We start from the raw sequence: 21930 nt of genomic DNA, 5'->3' as shown, positions 1-21930 counted from the left end.
CATCCATTACCAGTGCTGCTTCTCGTTCATTTGCCTCTCTCACTCATCCACCACGCTGAAAAGATTCCACCCAGTTAGAGAATCACCTTCCATTCAATGACAGGAATTGCTGCACTGAGTCCATATATAGCACAGCCAGAAAGAGCAAGTGGTGCTACGTACAGATGAGCCACTTCTGCAGGCAAGGTTAAAGAGACAGCAAAACTCGAGGCAGTCATGGCAACATGGGTAGCCGTCTCCATTCCTCTTTTCCCAGCACGCATCTCGGCGGTGTTTCAGTGGAAGAGCTTCACCAACTAGAATTTTCACAGCCTGACAAAAAATAAACACTGGGTGAACATGGAGTGGCTGATAAAAATCCAAGTGGCATAGTTTTACATTCAGAGAGTTTCCCAAAAAGAACTTAGTCTGGGCTTTTCAAAGGGAGTCAGGCCAACTCCCACGGACTCCTTTCTCATGGCACTGGAGAGAAATCTTAACTTCCAGTGAACAATCATGATGGCAGAATATAAAGGGCTGCTTTTTACTTAGTTAATTACAGTACACTTGTTCCCTACTTGGACGACTTACAGATAATAAACCGCAGCAGCTGCACACCTACAGAACGAGCCGTGTGCATGCGTTGAAAGAGTCGACTCCCTCCTCTCATGGGGAGGCACGTCTTGCGCCTGCCAATGCTATTTGTCTTTAGTTTTTATTACTTTAAAAGTCAGATGCTTCGGCAAGTTTAGTTGTGATGATTTAGCAAAGTGGTTCTCAATCTGCGGCCCAATCAGCACAGAGCTGGGGCCCATGTGACATCCTCAGGGCCATACACGTAGTATTGGATGCGGCCCACAATGGTAAATAGGTTGAGAACCACTGATTTAGCACCTGTGCAGTAGAACTCAAGAAGCCAGAACGTGTACAGATTGTGCTATGTATTTATACACCGCCCCGCACAATGAGCCCCCAGTCTCGACTCAAACCTCTGCATGCTATAGATATACAATAATAATACACATTGTCAGCAAAAACCTTCCCCGATTGACACCCCAGGAAATTCCTTGACTTCAGGAAGGCTACATGGGGTGTGAGAGAGAAAGATTTGGTCCTATGAGCCCCATTCTTCCCTCAGATTTCACACACAGCTTCCACAGGATTGCATAAAGGTATGAGAGAGTAAAACTGGGTCCTAGAAATATAAACAGGGGAAGTATGTTACCCCCATATCATACATCCAAAAACACTAACCTGTTCCAAATGGCCCCCAAAAGTAGGCATCTCTGGACAGAGTGATATTGTCTGGCAGACAAATGAAAACATTACATAACGCCCTACTCCACTAGGTAGCACGAACCAATGTGCAGAAAAGGCTAGGTTCTCAGGTCATATGCCATAAATCTCATCAGTTGCTCCCGTTTGATGGCATATGGCTTAGGTGTCATCAGTTAGTGGTACTGCACAGGCTGCATCCAGCTCTTGAAAAGACACATACCAAATGGGAGTCAACTTCCCTTTGAGAAGAATGTCAATGTACAAAAAACTTGAAACAGCCAGAACTCCCAGCATAAGGCACCAAAGGGGAGAAGTTCAGTGGGGGAAAGGAACCCTTACAACACCCAACTGGGCTTGAGAGCTGCACTTACAAGAAACTGACATCAGGAAAGCCAGCCACGATCACAGACATGTGCCCAGGGGTTAAGTCAACACTCTGGGCATATCCTCAGCTAGTGTAAACTGGATTCGTTCCATTTGCTTCAGAGCAGAGGGCTTACCCAAGCAGAGGGTTTGGCCCAGTATTTTCCCACAGCTACTTGTTCAATGCCAAGCACTATGCTCTATCCGTGCCTGCCTGCTCCTCTCCTTTCCCTCCACCGTATGGGATTGACTCAGCTCGGCACTGTCTTCTCACCGGACACTCAAGCCCTCAGATGCGCTTTGGGAGGAGGAATGTTGATCTGTTCCTTTGTTTCGCTAAAAAAGTTCCAGAATTTTGGCTCTCTTTGAAGATGCTGATTCAGGGAGAAGATGAAAGGAAAATCAGCCTCATTTCACAAGTTCCAGCATGACTGCTTCAGCACAGTTGCACCAAAAAGAAGTGGATCTCTGAAGAAGAAAAGATAGGAAAGAAGAGCCAAGTACTGAGAAAAAGGAAACAGATTTTAAAAAAGCATTGTGCACATAAATCACCACATCAGAAATCTAAGCCAGTGGATCACTCACTGAAGAAATCCATACACAGATTATTTCCTGTACTCTGGTTTCATTTGCTTGAAGATTATTAACTTGTTGCAAAAAAAAAAAAAATAATAATCCCTATAAAAGGGAAATATTTTGCAACACTTATTTAAACACATTTCATTTATTTATCCCAGGGCCTTTCCTGAAACTATTCAGAATTTAAAAAGCAGAAAAGAAAGAAACAGAACTGATTCATTCTTAAGCAGAGAACGTTGATTATCGCTGCCCATTCCCAGGTGCAAAAACATTTCTGCTAATGTAACTAATTCACTACTTAGAGTAAAAAGCTACCCAAACACACCTGGCCCTTTTCAAAAAGGATTTAATATTGCATTAAAGTAAACAAGTTAAGGACATGAACACTTAGAGCCATCAGAAAGTTCCTCAGTTTAGGCCTGGTCTACACGACAAACTTAGGTTGACATAAGCCACGTTAAGTCAATCTAATAACGTGTGTGTCTATACTACATAGTTCCTTCCGCCGACCTAAGTGGCCTGGAAAGTTTACTTCTGTACTCGACCTCCGTGAGAGGCGTAGTGCTTGATTCGACATCCACAGGTTGACCTGAGGATAGCATAGACACTGCACTGTGTAATTCAAATGAATTGGCCTCCAGGTGGTGCCCCACAGTGCTCTGCTGTGACCGCTCTGCAGAGCGCTTTCAACGCCAATGCACATCAGCCAGGTACACAGGAAACAGACACTCCCCTGTTAAAGCCCTGGGAACTTTTGAATTTTCATGTCCTGTTTGATCAGTGTGGAGAGCTTGCCAGCACAGCTGATCATGGAGACCCAAGGCCGCAAACGCGCTCCAGCATGGAGTACAAAGGAGGTGGTGGATCTTATTGCTGTGTGGGGAGAAGAGTCTGTGCAGGAAGAGCTCCGATCCAGCAGCAGAAATGCTGACATCTATGCCAAGATCGCGCGGGGTATGGGGGAGAAGGGTTACACCAGGGACATGCAGCAGTGCCGCGTGAAAATAAAGAAGCTCCAGCAAGCGTACCAGAAGACAAAGGAAGCGAACAGTCATACTGGTTCTGCCCCACAGACATGCCGCTTTTATGGGGAGCTGCATGCGATTCTCAGTGGCAACCCCCACCACTACCCCAAAACGCTCCATGGATACCCTCCCAGGAGCCCCGGACGACCTTGAGCAACAATGAGGAGGACATTGTTGATGAGGAAGAGGAGGTGGAGGAGGAGAATGTGAGGCAAGCAAGCGGAGGATCCATTCTTCCCGACAGCTAAAAACTGCTCTTAACCCTGGAGCCCATCCCCTCACAGAACCAGTTGATGGTGGAATGTGATGCTGGGGAAGGCACCTCCAGTGAATACACATTTCCAATCAAACTGTAGGGGTTACATGCTATTATTTTTTGTTTAATCTGAATAAAAAAAGTAAGTGTAGTGGGTATTGGTGGCCACTCCAGCTACGCAGAGGGTGCTCTCTGAAAAAGACAGTTTATGTACATGGGGATGGCCCAGGAATCCTCCATGGAGAGCTCTAGGAAGCTTTCATGGAGGTTCTCTGCAATCCTTTGCAGAAGGCTTCTGGGAAGGTCTGCCTTATTTCATCCACCACGGTAGGACACTTTCCCGCACCACTCCAGTATTAACTCTGCTGGCATCATTGCAGCATAAAGACCAGGTCCGTACCCAGAGGCTTGCAGCATCTGCTTCCTTGCTGCCGCTGTTACCCTCAACCCTCAGGAGAGTGATATTGCACAGGGTCACCTAGGGGAACCGAAGTTTTCAATGCTAGCCCATACACCTCCAACAATTCAACAAGTAATCCGCCCCGTTTGGTGAAATCTGGGTCACACAACCACGCTTTCCCAAACATGCCAGGGTTGTGGTTGGAAGGGCTCACCATGTATGCAAGCAGCATTGAAAAAAGGGGAGAGGTGGCAGCTTCCTGTTTGTCTCCCTTCCCCCACAACCTGGTGCCACTTTTGTAAAAAACAAACTATTTGGGGGGCTTTACACTGGTGCCTGTCTTCAAGCACCATCCAGGTTGCTAGGGAAAAGGGGGCTTTTCTCAAGTTCCAACCTCTGATCCCAAGGATGTTGTCACAAAAGCAGCAGCACAAGCCCTCTTGCCCATGCCTCGTGGCCTTACTCACTGAGACTGGAGCAGCAAACCGACTCCTGCAATAGCCTATGGTTGTGATTACATTGTGACTTGCAGGGAAGTGTATTGAGGGGTGGTTTTTTTATTAAAAAAATTCAACTTGCACCAGAAACAAGGTATGCACTGTCAGTGCTACCATTGGGCTTTGCATTCCTTGCAGCTTGCCTGTCAGCGCATCCTCCACACTGGGCCAGAGACTTTCCCAGATTAGAAGGTGGAAAAAGACGACTCGAGACGACATGTTCCATGAGTTGATGCGCGCCTCTGAGAGTGACAAGATGGAGCTCAGCGCATGGAGGATTACACTGTCCGACAACGTGCACACGGACAGGAGAGCATGTAGGGAACAGGACCGTGCCACGCAGAAAGAGATGCTGCAGATTATGAAGGAGCAATCGGACAAAGCCCTGGCTGGGATGATTTAATTGGGGCTCGGTCCTGCTTTGAGCAGGGGGTTGGACTAGATGACCTCCTGAGGTCCCTTCCAACCCTGATATTCTATGATTCTTTGTTGAGGTTCAAGAAAGACAGCTGGATGTTAGAGTCCCTCTGTAGCCTATGCTGAACCTGCTGCCATCGTCGCCCAGTTCCACATCCTCCTCCCACAAACGTCCTATGAGGTGGGAGTTCGGTATCCCTTGCACTCAACACCAGGGGAAGGTACAAGGACCAGAAGGCACTCATTCTCACATCTTTGATTGTTACTGCAGTACATCTGTAAGCAAGCGGTCCTTGTTTCCCCCCCCCCACCTCCACCCCCTCCCACACAGTGCTATCAGCCCTTTTGCCCCAAGTTATCTTACTTTTCTTTGCTGTCTCTGTGTGTTTGGGTGCATAATAATATGTAACGGATTGAAGAAAAAAAGCTCTTTATTCATTCAACACATGGTGGTTGGTGGGGGAGGAGTTTACAGGGAGAAAATGCAATGGAGGGGACAGTTTGGTAAGGAACACCACAAATAAGGGTCATATTGCTCTGGCTCATTGCTGAAACTGGTTTTCAAAGGCTCCCAGAGACACAGGGCCCCTCAATGTGCTCTTCTTATTGCCCTGATGTCTGGCAATCTGCTTCAAACCCCCACCTCCACTCCCACCCCAGCGGAAACTTTTCTCCCTTTGGTTCACAGATATAATGGAGCACACAGCAAGCAGCAATAACAATGGGGATATTGCTCTCACTGAGGTCTAACCTAGTAAGCAAACAGAGACCTTTTAAATGTCCAAAGGCACATTCCACCACCATTCTGCACTTGTTCAGCCAATGGTTGAACCAGTCCTTATTGCGGTTTAGGCTGCCTGTGTACGGCTTCATAAGCCATGGAAGCAAGGGGTAGGATGGGTCTTGCAGGATCACGATTGGCATTTCAACATCACCACTGGTTATTTTAGTCTGGAAAGAAAGTCCCTGCTTTCTGAACAGACCTGTGTTCCTAAAGATGCGCGCATCATCCACCTTTCCCAACCATCCCACGTTGCTGTCGGTGAAATGGCCCCTGTGATCCACCAATGCTTGCAACACCATTGAGAAATACCCCTTTCGGGTTATGTACTCTTTGACAAGGTGGTCTGGTGCCAAGATAGGGATATGCATTCTGTCTATTGCCCCACTGCAGTTAGGGAGCCCTATTGCGGCAAAACCATCCACTACGTCCTGCACGTTGCCCAGAGTCACTACCTTCTTAGCAGAAGCCTGTTAATGGCCCTGCAAACTTGGATCACAACAGATCCCCCGGTAGATTTACCCACTCCAAATTGATGCCTCACTGACCAGTAGCAGTCTCGCATTGCAAGCTTCCACAGAGATATCGCCACTCGCTTCTCCACTGTCAGAGCAGCTCTCATTTTAGTACTGCTGCACTTCAGGGCTGAGGAAAGCTCTGCACACAGTTCCTGGAAAGTGGCCTTACGCATTTGAAAGTTCTGCAGCCACTGCTAGTCATCCCATAGCTGCATAATGATCTGGTCCCACCAGTCAGTACTTGTTTCCTGGGGCCAGAAATGGTGCTCAGCCATGTCAAGGTGATGCGTGACTGTTGCCAGCAACTGCGAATTGCTCCGCTCTATGTCTTCCAGCAGGGCTGCTTGCGTGGCATCACGTGTTTCCACGCAACAGCTCCTGTATCAGCTGTGTAAATATTGCAGGATAACGCGTGAGGTGTTTGTAATGCTCACAACAACAGTGTACAGTTGAGCAGGGCCCACGTTTATGGTGCTATGGCATCCAGGCTTACGAAAAAAAGCACAAAAAAGGCCTGGTTTATTTGCCGTTGATTTCAGGGAGGGAGAGAGGGAGGTAAGTGCATCATGGGAGGCTAACGCCATGTTCCCATAACCACCCGCGCCAATGTTTTGGGCCCACGAGGCATTGCAAGCCCAACCCAAAATTCCACTCAGCTACGTGCACTGTGGGATAGCTACCCACAGTGCAGTGCTACGTGCATCAATGCAAGCCCTGCCAGTGAGGATGCACCCCGCCGACACAATGAGCATAGTGTGGACATGCAAGATCGACTTGCTTAAATCAGAGGCTCGATGTCGACTTATATGAAGTTAACTTAACTTTATAGTGTAGACATGGCCTTAGTGTGCTATTTAGGAGAACTGCTGTGTGTGTTTTGCACTGAATGGCCCCTAACTGCTTAACACAAGAATTAAAGCTTTTTGGCCACCTCCCTTTTTTCATTTAATTTTGCTGCATCCAATGACTATATTATCTGCTTTCCCTAAATTATATCTCCAGCAGACACCATCTGACAGCATGTCTGTATCACTTTTCTAGGTGTAAGTTTGTAGTACTATGCAGGCATACCAATGGGTTGGGAGGCAACTTGCTACCACCTCCCCTTAACAGGAGGAAGCCTTGGCTGCGTCTGCTGTGGATCAGTTCTCCAACACCACCAACCTCTGGCAACACAAACTCTACCTTCCAGGCCTCTGCAGGCCCACTCTCTCTCTCCCTCTCTTGCCTCAGTCCTCTGAGCATCTCCCTGGAGTGGTCAGCCCCTGAGCCACAAGACACTCACAGAATTCTCAGATCCTCTATTCCCAAAAGAACAGACCACAGCTTACCAGTTACACCGTAGAATGCAGCACCATTTAACACACAGTGCTTAAATTTTTTTGTAGAGAAAGCAGGTCAAAACGTATTGAGTGAAGAACAGAGAGTCAAATGATAGCAAGCAAACTATTGGAAACAAAGGGCTACATAGAAAATAAAACCCTAACACACATACTAAAGCCTAAACTTAACTAATAAGACATTGTCATGTTAGAGAGAGCAAAAGATCATTCAAGATTCTTCCAGCGTGTTACAGCCATGCTTGGCTTTGATCTTCTGTTCATGAAACAAGCATGCTGTCCTCTTGCCTCCTCAGTGGAAAGATCTGGAGTTTTCCCTCTGTCCTTACAGCTATTGCCCCAAAATCCAAAGGGCGTGGCATGCTCCCCCCCATCCCCCAAGTAGCCAAAAGGGCTGTTCTCTGGAGTCTCAGCTTTCATTTTTTTCAAGTTAGAGTATGTCTAGCTGTTACAGGTTTGGAACACATCTTAAACATGACCTGAGTATAACTGATGACTGACATTTGCTTGAGTTTGCAGAAAGCGTAAGACAATCGTTCTGAGTATTAAATGCCCCATTCAATAAAATGAGTGGCAAGTCAAACAAGGATACTTGAGATTTCAGTATTAACTATTTCACTGCTCATCAAAGCATGTAAGAAAGTAGAGGAAGTATGTCACACATACTTCAAGTGACTGCTTGTATAGCAATGAAAGTTAATGGATTCATTTTCCTGATAGAGGGCTCGGCTTTTGAAGTCTGGGGCTCAATTATGGAACTATTTTATTGGAAATACGATAAATGCAGAAAATTCACAATTTTTGGAAGGACGCAGCCCAAAGCATCGATGCCTTCCGAGTTGAAAGTGAACCACTGACCCTGCAGATTAATTTTCTTGTAATTATGCTGGAGGACTTGACAAAACCGAGCCACATGCTAATCTCTTATGCAAAATCTTGCTTTACAAGCAGAATGGAAATTCCAAAACCCACCCACTTTTGAAGACTGAATCACTGAAATTTCAAGTCGCAACACAAGCAAAAAAGAGCTAGTATGTACATAGAAAGAGAAGCAGCATTAAAAGACATGAAAATGTTGAACTCTGAGCATAATCAAAAGCTACATCCTCTCACGTTTCTTTGAGGTTCTGAAAACGTATCCATTCCTCAAACTATATTATTAGGATTTCTATCTTGTACAGATTTTATCCTGCAACTATGCGGAAGAAGAAAAGAATTTTTAGAAATCTACCTCAGTCCTGCCATTTGGTTTTTGCTCAGGAATGTTTTTAATCCAAGTTCTGATTCAAGTGGCTGCACGGAGGGAAAAGTAGGTGAAGACTGTAGGAAAATGAAATAACTTACCGAAAAAGCAATTTCACTGGGACACAATGGCCACTGTAAATTGTTCCTAAGCAATGCTGTCGGAGTTTATTCTGTTTTCCTGAACATGATTTATCTAGTGATGAGCAAAAGTCAAAATGCAGAAAATAAACCTTTAAATATTCTGATGTTTACACACATACACACACACACAGAATGGCCTGCTGTACAGTGGTACTGTACACACTGCACCTTTCTTTAGAATGGTATTGTCTGCTCCTCTGTGTGTCCAGCTCAATTTGTTGGCCAGAATGGAAGTAGAAGAGGCTAAAGTCCTACTATACCTCTAGTCTGTTTGAGGCAATGTACATCAAGGGAGGAGCAGTCCCTGTAGATCTGAGTGGGAGCAAACTCCTTGCCTCCTACCCACATCCTTTCTGCCTGCCTCCGTGGGAGCAGCCAGCCAGCCAATTCACACAGGAAGAGACTATTAAAGGTACAAATGGCAGTTCAGTGCTTAACTGCTTCTGGGTTTCTGTGGGATTTAGAAACCTATTTGCCATTTGTACCACTGAGGATCTCCTATAATCACAGTAAACAACATACAACCTGCATTCAGTACTGGAATTATGCTAACCAAGCATGCTAAGAGTCCACAGCCCCGATCAGTGCTAGAAAGGAGATAGTGGAGATCCAGTCTTTGACTATCCCTCTATCAACTTGCTCTAGTTCCATTTTACTTCCTTATGTATTGTCACAAAAAAATCCTTAAAACCATCGACATACACGTAAACTCCCTCTGCCCAAAAAATAATTTTGTTGTGGTTTATAGATGTTCCGTTTAACATTACACATGTACAACTGATTTGGGATTTGGCATTTCCTGAATTTCCATCCACTGAAATATATGGAAAGAATTAGTCTGCTAATAAATGCAGGGTCCTGGTGTTTAATTCTTTCCGCTCGATTTCAGTGGGCGGATTTACAACACTAAAACCCAAGGCAATGTTCGAAAAAGAAACATCATTTTTTTCTTTTAAGTTCCATTTTTGTGGGTTGCATTATAGATATATATATAAAAAACACAACATTTTTATTTTTATATATATAAAAAGGAGGAAGAGAAGAGTCAAGGACCTAGTTTTGCCCTCTGTAGGGAGACATTTGTATCCGATAAAACTTACTTAAATGCATTTGTTTTTGTAAGAGAAAACTAATAGCATCTTTTGCATGTGTACAAAGCACGTAAAACCATGGAGTTGGCTATGGCTATGTGAAAGGGCAGGTGAAAAGCTTTCCCCCAACGCCCTATATGTTGCTGACTTGCTAGCCTGAGCAAAAACTGAAATGGAGATTTGCAGTTATCCTTTGCATTTCTTGGTATTGCCTAGAGCCTGCAAATTGATAGTGCATGAGGGTACTGCTGTGCCCATTCAGAATCCCATTTGAATTCCATGGGGCACCACATGCCAATGACCTTCAGTACAGTAAGATTAGCCATTCAAGTGTAGTACAATAAGAATTTTTAATTTGGCAGTAATTAATGCAAATTTATCTTACTTCTGATATCTCTAATGAACATCTATGTGGACAGTGCAGTATTGTATAATCATGCCTAAGTGGTACTTCAGTTAACTTATACACTAGATCATGACTTGATCAAATTCCAGAGAGAGCTGTTGCTTTCATTTGTTTTCTTAATGCAAGTAAAATACAAGTCAGTAAGGGGTTAAGATGAAGAATTAGACTGTCCAAATGGACAGAAAGAGAGGCAAACAGAAAGGAAAAAAGCCAAGTACATGATATGATCAGGTATCCAAGTATCCACACAGCAGCATGCGCTTTCACAACTCTAAGTAACAGATGGGGCAGGACCAAAAAAAGAAAAAAAAATCAAATAAAGCCGCACTCATGCCTAAACTTCTCCCGTTAGAGATTTTGTTTTCCAGTCTTTTGAGACTAGATTGGCTCTTCTGCCAAGAGGTCCACCTCAAAGTCTTTACAAAGTAAAAACACTATCGCATAAGAAAAAAAATAAAGAAAAAGAGTGGGCTCCTTGTCCTGCAGAGACGCCTTAGTACCACCAACACCTCCCTTGTCCGCTGGAAGGATGCTATTGATGTAGTCCCCTTAAATCCCAGCATGCTTCACCCCGGCTAGAGCTCATGTCACAGCTGCTCAGGGAACTACATTTCCCAGTAATCACATCTGCTGGATCTCAGGGAGAGACTGGCTGAGATGACCTTGTCCATGACTATGGAAGGGAGAGGAGTTACAGCCCATCCTACTCATAGAACCTCAGTCTTGGGCCCTAAAAAACAATCAGCAGAATGGGTTGTTCCCCCAAACCACCTCCCTGACACCATATCTTCTCTCTCAGCGACCACATCCCTGTCCCAAAGGTATTGTTCCTGGCACAGGAACATACTAGCCAAAGAAGTTTCCTCTACTCAAACCTTAAAGTGTGGACGTACCTGTTGCCATGGCTTGTAATAGAAAGAATGAATAAAAGATTGATGCATTGAGTATTATAATTGTTGCTGAAATAACATCTTTTAAAAGGCATCTTTTCAAACTTCCTCAATCTTTTACATGAAATAGACCATAGACTTAGAGATTACACTCAAAAACAAAAGTTCATTTTGGCTCCCATCCATATTCCTGACCGGGATTTTGAAAGAAAGGTAATAGGAAGGTTCTGCACACAGAAGCAATCTCAGATTTTATAAAAATGTCCCTTGAAATGTTGGAATGTGATTTTCAGATGTCTAGTTTGCACTATACTATGCATCCAGCTAGAGGGAAAGTGATCAAAAAAAATTGGAAGTTCTTCATATTAATTATGAGTCCTAGTTTATTATTAATTCCAAGGTCTAAATATCTGGTGAAAAACATCTGCATTACTAGGTAAAATGGACTATATCCTGAGGATAAGTTTATATCCCCCTAACTAACAGAGCTAATGTGTGGTAACTAGTGTGGTAACTGTCTTCTCCAAAGCACCTTTCTCTGTAAACCCCATGTGCACTGATAGAAGAATAGCATGTCCAAAGATCAATTACCCATAGCATCTGAAAAATCAATGTTCTAATAAAAGAGCAAGCTCTTGATGTCTCTCTCCATATAGATTTGTTAGTCTTTCCTTTTATCCTCATATGTTCTTGTACTTTGACGAGGTTAGTTTACTTCATGGTGATGAACAGACCTATAATGGACTACCTAAGATTTATAATCTAGAAGGTAGAATTACGACATTACACTTGCCCAAATGCTGCACCTGTTATTATTGGAAGTAACACCTACTGTAAGTACGGGTGCTGCAAAATAAAAGGAGAAAAGGGATTTTCAAAAGCACTTAGGGAAGTTAGGTTCCCAAATTCCACTGAAATGCAGGAAGACCTGGGATCCGAACTCAGTTAGAGACCTCTGAGAAGTCCCAGCCTTAAAATCCGGGGTAAGTGATTTTTCTGCAAGAAACAAGTTACACTCAATATCAGCTTGAAGGTCCAAGTTAATTTAATATCAGCCCTGCTTTAGTCCATGATATAATCAGGATGCAAGTAGGGAAATTGATACTGCTTAATCATTTGTTACACCAATTTTATAGCTGGGCTCCCCTCATGTGTCTATGTTTTTTAATTGATGTTTTAAAAATTAGGGGCGCTAAGGTATGTACGGCCTTACAGCAACTTGACTCCATCTCTTCTACACCCCAATCTTCATACAAGTTTAAGAAATCATAAACTCTCACCTGCCCAACCTGCACATTATAAATACCATAAAAAATGATCAAGCGGGCTCCTTCCCCCATCCCACACTTTGGATGTTCTATGAAATGCACCCACTTACTTTTGCTGGGTTCTTTCAGAGAGCCTTGAAGCCTCGGCGGCTGCTTTCCTTGCTTCAAACTCTTCCCTTTTCAGAACCTCACCGCTTCCCCGGAATCCCAGCTCCACCAGCTGGCGAGCCATCTCTTCATTCTGAAGGAGCAAGGAAGAGCCAGCTGTTTCTCAGAAAACAATAATTTAACCACCGCCAACACAAAAAAATCTCTAGAAAAAAGGATTTTTTTTTACTTCTAAAATTAGAAAGTTTACAAGCCAGGAACAAGCTAGGTATGGAAACATCACTTTAGGTTAGCATCCATCCCTTCTATCAGTGATTTTTCATTCCCTTATGTCCACACCATCCTCATTATGACTACGTGAAAAGGATAGCCCCATGAAGCAGAACAGGAAATAAACTCTCCAGATGGCTAAATAAAGATTTCTAGTTGTGTCTAATCAATTTCTATCATTAAAGAGCTGCAGATGCCTCACTGAAAGCTTTGGGGAAAGACATTCTATTTGGAGAAAACTCTGTTTATACATCATACTTTGCGCTGTTTTTTTAATTGCAACTATTTCTGTTATTAAAATATCACCTCTACAGTGGAAATTTCCTATCTCTGGGAAATGGCAAGGAGTTCAGTCCTCTAAACATATAGAAATCTCAGGATCTATGTAGCTCTCTAGCCACTTGCAGGGGCAAGGAGAATTCAGGAGGCAGTGCCGGGTCTCTGCACAGCACCCTGAACTCCACATTCCACCACAGCTACAAAGCACTACATAGTTGGATACCCAAAACTTCAGCTGGAGGTTGTTTGTAGCTGTATAAAGAAGAACGGAGCTGCAGCTTTGATCATATGCAGCTTGGGGGTGATTTACATTCAGAAAGGGGATAATGCAATACCCACTGGCTACTCCCTGGCGCCTTCATCTCCATTTCTAGCTTCCCAGGATTGTGGTGCCAATATGAAGAGGTACCCATAGAACTGAGACCTAAGGGTCAGAATGAACCAAAGCTGCTGTTCTGTCACTGCAAGTGTGTCCCCTCATTTGGTGCATTTTGCTGCTCCCTTTTCTGCAGAGCTCGCAACCCCATAAGCTCATCTATCCATAAGGTCTAGAAGGGGAAAAGCTGGGAGGAAAGGGAAAGCATATATAACCTGAATGTTCAGTCCTTACACAGACAAAACTTCATTTAAGGCTGTAGGTTAGACCCAATGAGCACATACTTTTGTAAAACACAACAGTCACCATCCCACATCTGCTTCGGTATGCGTGGCCTCCTTTCCTATCGTATGAGCTTCTAAACAAAATACAAAAGTGAACTAATGCTTCCATCTAGTGGCAAGAGACCAGAACAATCTATCAACAGACAGTTCATATACTTGAGTCACAATAGATAAGAACAGGTTTCAGAGTAACAGCCATGTTAGTCTGTATTCGCAAAAAGAAAAGGAGTACTTGTGGCACCTTAGAGACTAACCAATTTATTTGAGCATGAGCTTTCGTGAGCTACAGCTCACTTCATCGGATGCATACCGTGGAAACTGCAGCAGACTTTATATATACACAGAGAATATGAAAATATGAGAATATGAATTGTTTCATATTCTCTGTGTATATATAAAGTCTGCTGCAGTTTCCACAGTATGCATCTGATGAAGTGAGCTGTAGCTCACGAAAGCTCATGCTCAAATAAATTGGTTAGTCTCTAAGGTGCCACAAGTCCTCCTTTTCTTTTTAATAGATAAGAAGATACTTCCCTCTGTTCCATGGTGCAGAGGGGAGAAAATCAAACAGAACTAGGGAGTAACAGAGGAGGGAAGAAAAATACAGGGCGGAATCCCCCTGGAAGTTAGTGCTGCTCCTCACACTACCTTCTGAGCCACTGGCTCTCACTCCCTGGGGAGGATGGCAGAAGAGCCCAGCTGTGGACCAGGAGGCTAGTGGCAGCACAGCCAGTCAGCTGACCTTCCTGCCACGGGTAGGAGAGCTCGGGATACAGAGCACAGGAAGAGGCACTCCCTATGGGCATTCCAGTGATTGACAGGGGTGGGATTTCCTGTGGATTCTTGGGTTGGGTGTGTTGGTAGATCTCTGACCCTTCAGTGTCTCTGCTAATCCATCCCCCTGAGGGAATAACAGGTCCTGATTCCCACTTGTGGAACTAACTGAGTTCTAGATTACTTTTTTCCCTCTTCTGCTGCTTTTTATGTTACAGGGAAGGGATGACACACAAAACACCTCTATGGTACCTGGATGGTGTATTAAACTTATTGATGTCTTCAAAATTTTAAAGATCTCAAATACTTCAGACAGTAAGTTTTCATAAAGCACAAGCAAAAACCCTCTATTTGAAGCCAGTAAATAATGTTTTAATACAGAGCCAGAAAGTCCTTTGACAATTTAACACTCAAAGATTGAGTTTCTGCTTTCTGAACCTCTGCAAATTTGACATCTCTATGCTCTGAAATATTAGACAAGAAAGATTCAAGATCTGTCATTCAGTAATTGCTCCTACACAGGCTTTGTGTAATACATGTTGAGTTTCTATTGGTTGACCTCACCTTTTCCATGATATCATACCCTATTGTCATTTCATATCATCATACCAGCATCATGACACCATCTCATTTATTTTGCCAATTCTTCAATATATTAATTTGCTTGTAAGTTATATACCTGTTCCTAATCCTTTGCCTGATTGTGTCTTTTAGACTTTTAAGTCCTAGAAGACAGGTTGTCTCTTATTTATGGCCACTTCCTGCCACGTTCAACTTTTAAGATATGCTCTTGCCCAACCCAACGTTATGAGCTTGATGTAGGCATTACTGGGGTGAAATTCTATAGCACGTGTTGGACAGGAGATCAGACAAAACCACCATAATGGTTTCTTCTGACTGCAAAAAATAAATAAATCTTTGAGTGTGCAGGTAACCTGCCACACCCACAGAGCCCCACTGAAGTCAGCAGGACTCCAACAAGCAAGGTTCATGCCTCCAAGTTGTAGGTTGCAGGTTCTGTAGAGCACCCAGCACAGTTGGGCCTCAATCCGACTGGGAGACCACAATGCAGATGTTTGATATTAACACCATCCCTGGTATGCCAATGAAATGCCATAATGCTATGGAGAAAAGATAGCATCAGGAGTAGTCTAAAGCCTGCAGACTTTCCTCATCTGTCTCATTTTATTAATTATTTGTATTATCATAGCACTGGGGAACCCCAGTCATGGACCTGGACCCATTGTGCTAGGCACTGGACAAACACAGAACAAGGTGGCCCTTGCCCCATACAGCTTGCAATCTAAGTGTAAGACAACAAACAACTGATGGAGGGCGACAGACAGACCAACAGGAACTACAAGGAAACAATGGGAGAATATAGGTCAGCATGGTAAGCTATAGGATCAGCAAACCAGTGGCTTAACTGTTAAGTTTTTGGAATGCCTCTCATCTTCTTTCCTCAGCCACCGAACTTGCCTCGGCCACTGCCTGCAAGAAGCCAGGCCATTTTCAGGTTTGTGTCTTGTTTTAAACAGCTAACTCAGGGTTTTACTGTGCTCTAGATTAGACATTTAAAACACCCACTACACAAGAAAGCAGCCCAACCACTTATGAAGTGTTGATGAATTCAGCTCCAGGCAGTAGGCAGCAGTTTGAGGGATGGGGCATATCCTTTTGTATGGGTACCTAATACACCCTGACAGGCAAACTAAAAAGGGAAATAGCATGTTTGTCCTCCATCCCATTCACCATTGCCAACTTTTCAGAGATCAGGAAATGCTGACAGGTTTTACTTTGATTTCAGAAGCTAAATGAGGATGAGTAGCTCTCTACCAAAAGGAAGTCTTGAAGCGATCGAGATTGGAGGCCTAAATCACTTTGGCCCTGTGAGAGCGTGGCTCCCCTTCTGGCATGGCCTTGCAGGCCTGCTGCCCCCTTACTTTCCCTCTTGCAATCATTTATTCAGACCTAAGAATGGAGAACAAGTTACCTCCTTTGTGGGGTTTCAGTTATTAATTCCTTTAACAGAGGACAACCATCCCCACCCTCCCGCATCCTTCCTCATTGACCCATGAACTCCAACCCTTCTTGTGGCCATCAGGCTAATGTCAACAAGCATCCTCTCCTAAGTTCAGGAGTAATCCCCAGCCCTCCTCCCCAAGACTGGTTACCATGGGGAAAAAAATTCACACTCCTCAGATAAGGAAGCCACAGCTCTCCTTCTGGAGCTGGGCTATGTTTCAGGCTAGCTAGAGCCCTCACTCAGTTTATCCCCAGCAGGCCTCTTTTTACTTACTGCTTTCACTTATCTTGGGGAGGCAAAAAGGCTGCAGTCCTCGTCCTCCTACTCCTAGAGTTTCTGAGAGCTTGTCTCTCTAGGAGCACTTCCCTGCAACTAAGCTCTGGAAACTTTTTAGTAACTGTCAACTGCCTAGATGGCTGGTTGGCAGCTAATTGCTTACACAGTGTCCAAAATTGGTTTGTTCTCCTTAAAGGAGCCTGTAACGGATAAGCCGGGCTCTGATTCCCCTTAAAGAAGCCAGGGTTTATCATCCAACTACAGAAGCACTGTATAGCAACAAACAGAGATGTTTGCCTACAGTTGCTAACTGAGATGAATCTGTGACAGGTCCCTTTGACAAATCCAGCCTAAATCATTCTACATATGCTCTGGACATGATAAGATCTACTTTCCATGATTTTGTCTTATTCCCCTAACAAATCAGTTTGCTGCTGTTTTACACATCAGAAAACGTTGCTGCATGAGTCAGCCCCAAAGTTTCGTCTCTGTTTGCAACTGTGGACAGATATCTCTATTTGGGGCTATACAATTCTTCTGTAGTTGGATGATATCCACATTAAATGGAGAGCCCATACAAAAACAACAAACAAAAACGATGTTCAGAGCAAAGGATTTCTGGACCACCTCAGCACCCTGAAGTTAGCCAGTGAATAAGACATTGTTTTGGCTAATGCTGTCTCACACTCAGCTTCACAAATAAAGAGGGTGGAAAGGCCATTAAAATGCATCTTTTCAACCCATCTCTACTTCACAAAACTGGACTTGACAAGCTTCAATACTGTCCTCAGGGCTTGTTTACACACAAGTTATATTGCTTTAACTATAACGGTACATAGTTAGTTGGTACAGTAACACCCTACCTCTAATAGGGATGCAATTACAATGGAAAGGTGTTTTATACTAGATAGCTTATACCTATACAGTAAGGGCAATAAACTAAACCTGTATAGGGCACCAATATAAAGTGCCTCCACACTGGTAAAAGTATTTCAGTAAAACATTACAGCCAAAATACAGCCTAACCAAAATATTTATAAATATTTAAAAAAAAAAAAAACCACACCACACATTTAGACCAGGCCTGATGGAGCTATGCTAATGAGGGCATCTTCCTTTAAACAAAGTAATGAAGAAAAATTGCTATTTGAATGTTTTTGCCTTAAGCCATGTCTACACTGCAAACTTTTGCTGACATAGCTATGCCAGCAAGCGGTTGATAAGATGTGACTTTGTAATCAACGTAACTGTGCTGGCAAAAGCCCGTAGTGTAGATGCAGCTTATAGCTTTTGCTAGTATAGCTTATGTTGCTCGGAGGGGGAGAGACGGGAGTAAGCTATCCCACCAAAAAGGGCGGTCCTTATGGTATACGCTGGGTCCACGCTAGGGGCTTTTGCCTACACAGTCAGTTGTCGGTTACGTTCATGCTAGGAGTGCTTCGCCAGCACCGTATACTGCTATACTAGCAATACATGCCTGGTGTTGTCTTTGCCTAAGATTCTCTTGGTCTTATACCCTAAAATGATGGTGAGATACGTGTGCACAAGCTGCTGAAACCATTTCACCAAACTGTCATTCTAGCGGTTAGACTGGCAACCAACAAAAGACTGCAATTTTCCACCTCTATTGCATTGTACGTAACATTGGGGCTACACAAATTTTAGCATGTAATGCTTGATAACATTTATATGAAAGCACAGCCCGGCTTCCTTTATTGGTGATGGTTTCAGAAAATAACTGCTAGAAGAACAAGAAACACAATCAGAAGTAACTTCTTCATAATGGCTTTGGAAAGTGTAATAAAACTACAAAATAAAGAGCTGCATATTTGGGATTTAAAGAGGCTTTAGCTCCTCCTCTGTTTTTTATTGCTTTAGCAGTATTGACATTTCCCATGCCAACATTAAGAAACATGCATACCTTTTATAACAAACAAGAAACCTGGGCATGACTGACTGACTATGACATGTATCCAATACTGAGAAAGCAACTCAGGATTTCACAGGAGAGCTGCTCCTGCTAACATCACAGATAGTGACTTCTTTGAATTCACTGAAACTTGACAGCACTACAGCTGACTTGAAAAGAGGATTTGTTTTTTCCACCAAACAGCTACTTTCTCTACAGAAGGACATAACTTTTAATGATAGTGGAGATTCAGTTCGATTTAGTGTTTACCTGAAACAGAAGATAAACATGAATGATCCTTATGATGAATTCTCAAAGCAAATATGCCATTAATCAACGATAAAGGCAAAAACAATCCAGTCAATGGTCCCTCGTGTCCCTTCTACTTTGCATCTCAGTCAAGGGTTTGATATATTTACTGGGGAAGAGCTACTGGGTAGATGTATTAATTTTGCAATGCATCTATTTTTGAAAATTAGCTTCCCAGTGGAGCTCTTAACTCCCAGGTTCCAGCTGAATTTACCTTCCATCTTATTTCTAGCACATTTCACGACTCTTCAGCTGTCATTTGCTGTTAATTCTCCCATCTGCTCTTCCATTTTGGCTCCTAGACCACATCCTCCCTGTTCTTGATTCTACCATGAAGTTACTTCCCTCCACCTTATGTAACTCTCCCAAACCCATATGTTTTGACCTTGTCCCTGGCTATCTATGGTACTTATAGGGCCCACATTACCATATCTCAGCGCCTCAATCTTTTAATGTATTTATCCTCATAACACCTCTGTGATGTAGGGAAATGCTACCACTGCCATTTGCAGACAAGTAATGGAGCACAGAAAAGCTAAGTGACTTGCCCAAGATAAGCTAGGAAGCACAGAATTGAACCAATACCTCCTAGACTAGTGTCTTAGACACTGTACCATCCTTCTCCAACTCAGCACCAGGGTACTAAGCACTCAGTAGTTTCGGAGAGTAAGCGTGGGAGAAGGTAGGGAAAAATGAACAAATGGAGAGAGCGGAGCATGCAGTGAAAACAGGAGAAAAAAAATAGAATAGAGGAAAAGAAAGAAGGGAAATGCAAGAGAACATAATGCAAAAGGAAGGGATGCTCCCATGACATGTAAAAAGAAGATTAAGTTTTCCACAAGGAGAAAGGTAGTGGGGGGGAAAAAATCATAGACCAAAAGGAGAGAGAAAGAAAATGGAAAAGGAGGTCAAGAAAGATAACAATAAACATGGCAGAGAATAAAAGGGAAAGAAATACATCAGGGGAGATGATATGCATTGTGGTGAGGTTTGTGAAATACATGTTTTAATACAAATTATTCCCCATGTTTTATTACAGTTGTCAGGAAGACATCCAACACCTCCAGCAAGTTCAGAGGGATGCAGGAGCGATGGCAGAACACAGTCCCTGATTTCTCACCACTGAAGTCAATGGGAGTTTTGCCATTAACGTCCATGGCACAGAATCAGGCCCATATTTGTTCCTTAGTAGGCTTATTTAAAATTAATGATAAGCATGAAACTAAGAGGAAAAATTGCTTCATTATTAAAATTATCCTAATAACCAGTAATTCCCCTCAGCCCACCAAATTTGAAGCCCATTTTTAAATTATGTATTTGTAGAATTCCCATAGAGAAACAAGGTGAGTAAGGTTATATCTTTTATTGGACAGACTTTTGTTGGCTAGAGAGACAAGCTTTTGAGTTTAAACAGAGCTCTTCTTCAGGTCTGGTCCAGAAGAGCTCTGCATAAGTTCAAAAGCTTGTCTCCCTCGCCAACAGAAGTTAATCCAGTAAAAGGTATTACTTCACCTACCTTGTCTCTCTAATACCCTAGGAACGATATACCCCCCAGCAACATGGCCAACAATAGAATTCCCACAGGCGATATGGCATAGTCAGCCTGGAATCAATATATTAGAAATAACTGAAAGTAAACTTCAAATAAAATTCAACATCAATGAACAAGCAACAATTTCTAAAATGTAAAGGAACATGTTGAAGCCACAAATTTCTGTACTTGTTAATAGTAACACCACAGATTAGGGAGTGAAAGAATTGTAGCTATCCAGTTTATACCTCATTATTATATGTTCTTGTTTATACTTCACATCTCAGTGGGGAAAAAAAAGACTCAGTCAAGTCAGTTTCACTTTTGTTTATAGTCAATTTCACATTCAGGCCCTGGAAACCCTAACTAGTGATGCAAATACTGAGGGGAAACATTTGATTAAAAATAATTGCACAGGGGAAGGGGTGATGGATGAGGGCTGTATGGGGGTGGGATGGGGGGCTGTTCTAGAAGAAGGGCTATATGGGGGGACAACATACATTGGGGGACGGGCTGCATGGGGGTTGCCTTGGAGGCTGCACTAGGAGAAATGCTGCATGGAGGATTGTCTGGGCGCTGCACTGGAGGAAAGGCTGCATGGAGGGTTACCTAGGGGAAGGCACGGCAAGAAGGGCGGCACCGGGGGTTGCCTGGGGGCTGCCCTGGAGGGCAGCACCAGGGGGAAAGGGCTGCACGGGGGAGGGTGGTTGGCGGCGCCGGGGGGAGGTCTGGCTGCCCGGGGGTGGGGGGTGTTTGCCCGGGGGGGGGGGTGAGGCAGCACTGGGGAGTCCGGCTGCTCGGGGAGCAGGGCGGGCTGGCCGGGCTGACCCGCGCTGCCGGAGCCGGGCGCGGCGCTGTGCCAGGCCGGCGGAGGGCCGCCCCGCGCCCCCTGCCCACCTCCAGGTAGAACAGGTCCTGCGTGGTGATCTGCGAGTCCAGGTAGTCGTCGTAGGCGTTGAACTGGGTGATGATGTGATCCAGGGCGGCCCCCGCCTCGTCCGCCTCCAGCGCCGCCATCCTAGCAACAGCCGAGCCGAGCCGGGCCCCGCCCCCCCCGGCAGTAGGCCCCGCCCCCTGGGCGGAGCCGCCGCGGCGGTTGTGCGCGCGCCCCGTCCCGCGCGGCCTCCGCGCCTGCGCCCGGGGCCCGCGCCGCGCGGAACCCTGTGCTCAGTGCTTGACTTGAGCCCCGCCAGCTCTGGGCTCGCTGCGTCAGTTCGGAAAGTAAAAATAATTGCTTGAGCCCTAGCCTCTCTTGCAAATTAAGCCCGGGCTAGGCTGCTCTGTGTTGCCTGCATATGTCTTTGGACAGCTGTG

At 44.3% G+C, this 21930-nt stretch overlaps 1 protein-coding gene across 1 annotated transcript in view; it reads right to left on the bottom strand.

The window, feature by feature from the left end:
* Positions 1–21643, bottom strand: part of CFAP299 (cilia and flagella associated protein 299) — a 377565-nt gene extending 355922 nt beyond the window's left edge. Inside the window, exons 1-2 of the mRNA XM_077814940.1 lie at positions 21514–21643; positions 12585–12715 (exon numbers count right to left, since the gene is read on the bottom strand). Of these exons, the coding sequence (XP_077671066.1) occupies positions 12585–12715; positions 21514–21633 (251 nt within the window). The 5' untranslated portion in view covers positions 21634–21643. The remainder of the gene's footprint in view (positions 1–12584; positions 12716–21513) is intronic.
* Positions 21644–21930: the final 287 nt, after the last annotated feature.

The sequence above is a fragment of the Eretmochelys imbricata genome, chromosome 4 (assembly GCF_965152235.1).
Source record: "Eretmochelys imbricata isolate rEreImb1 chromosome 4, rEreImb1.hap1, whole genome shotgun sequence".
NCBI classification, from domain to species: Eukaryota; Metazoa; Chordata; order Testudines; family Cheloniidae; genus Eretmochelys; species Eretmochelys imbricata.
The sequence above is the reverse complement of the archived record's forward strand: the minus strand, read 5'-3'. Positions and strand labels throughout refer to the sequence as shown.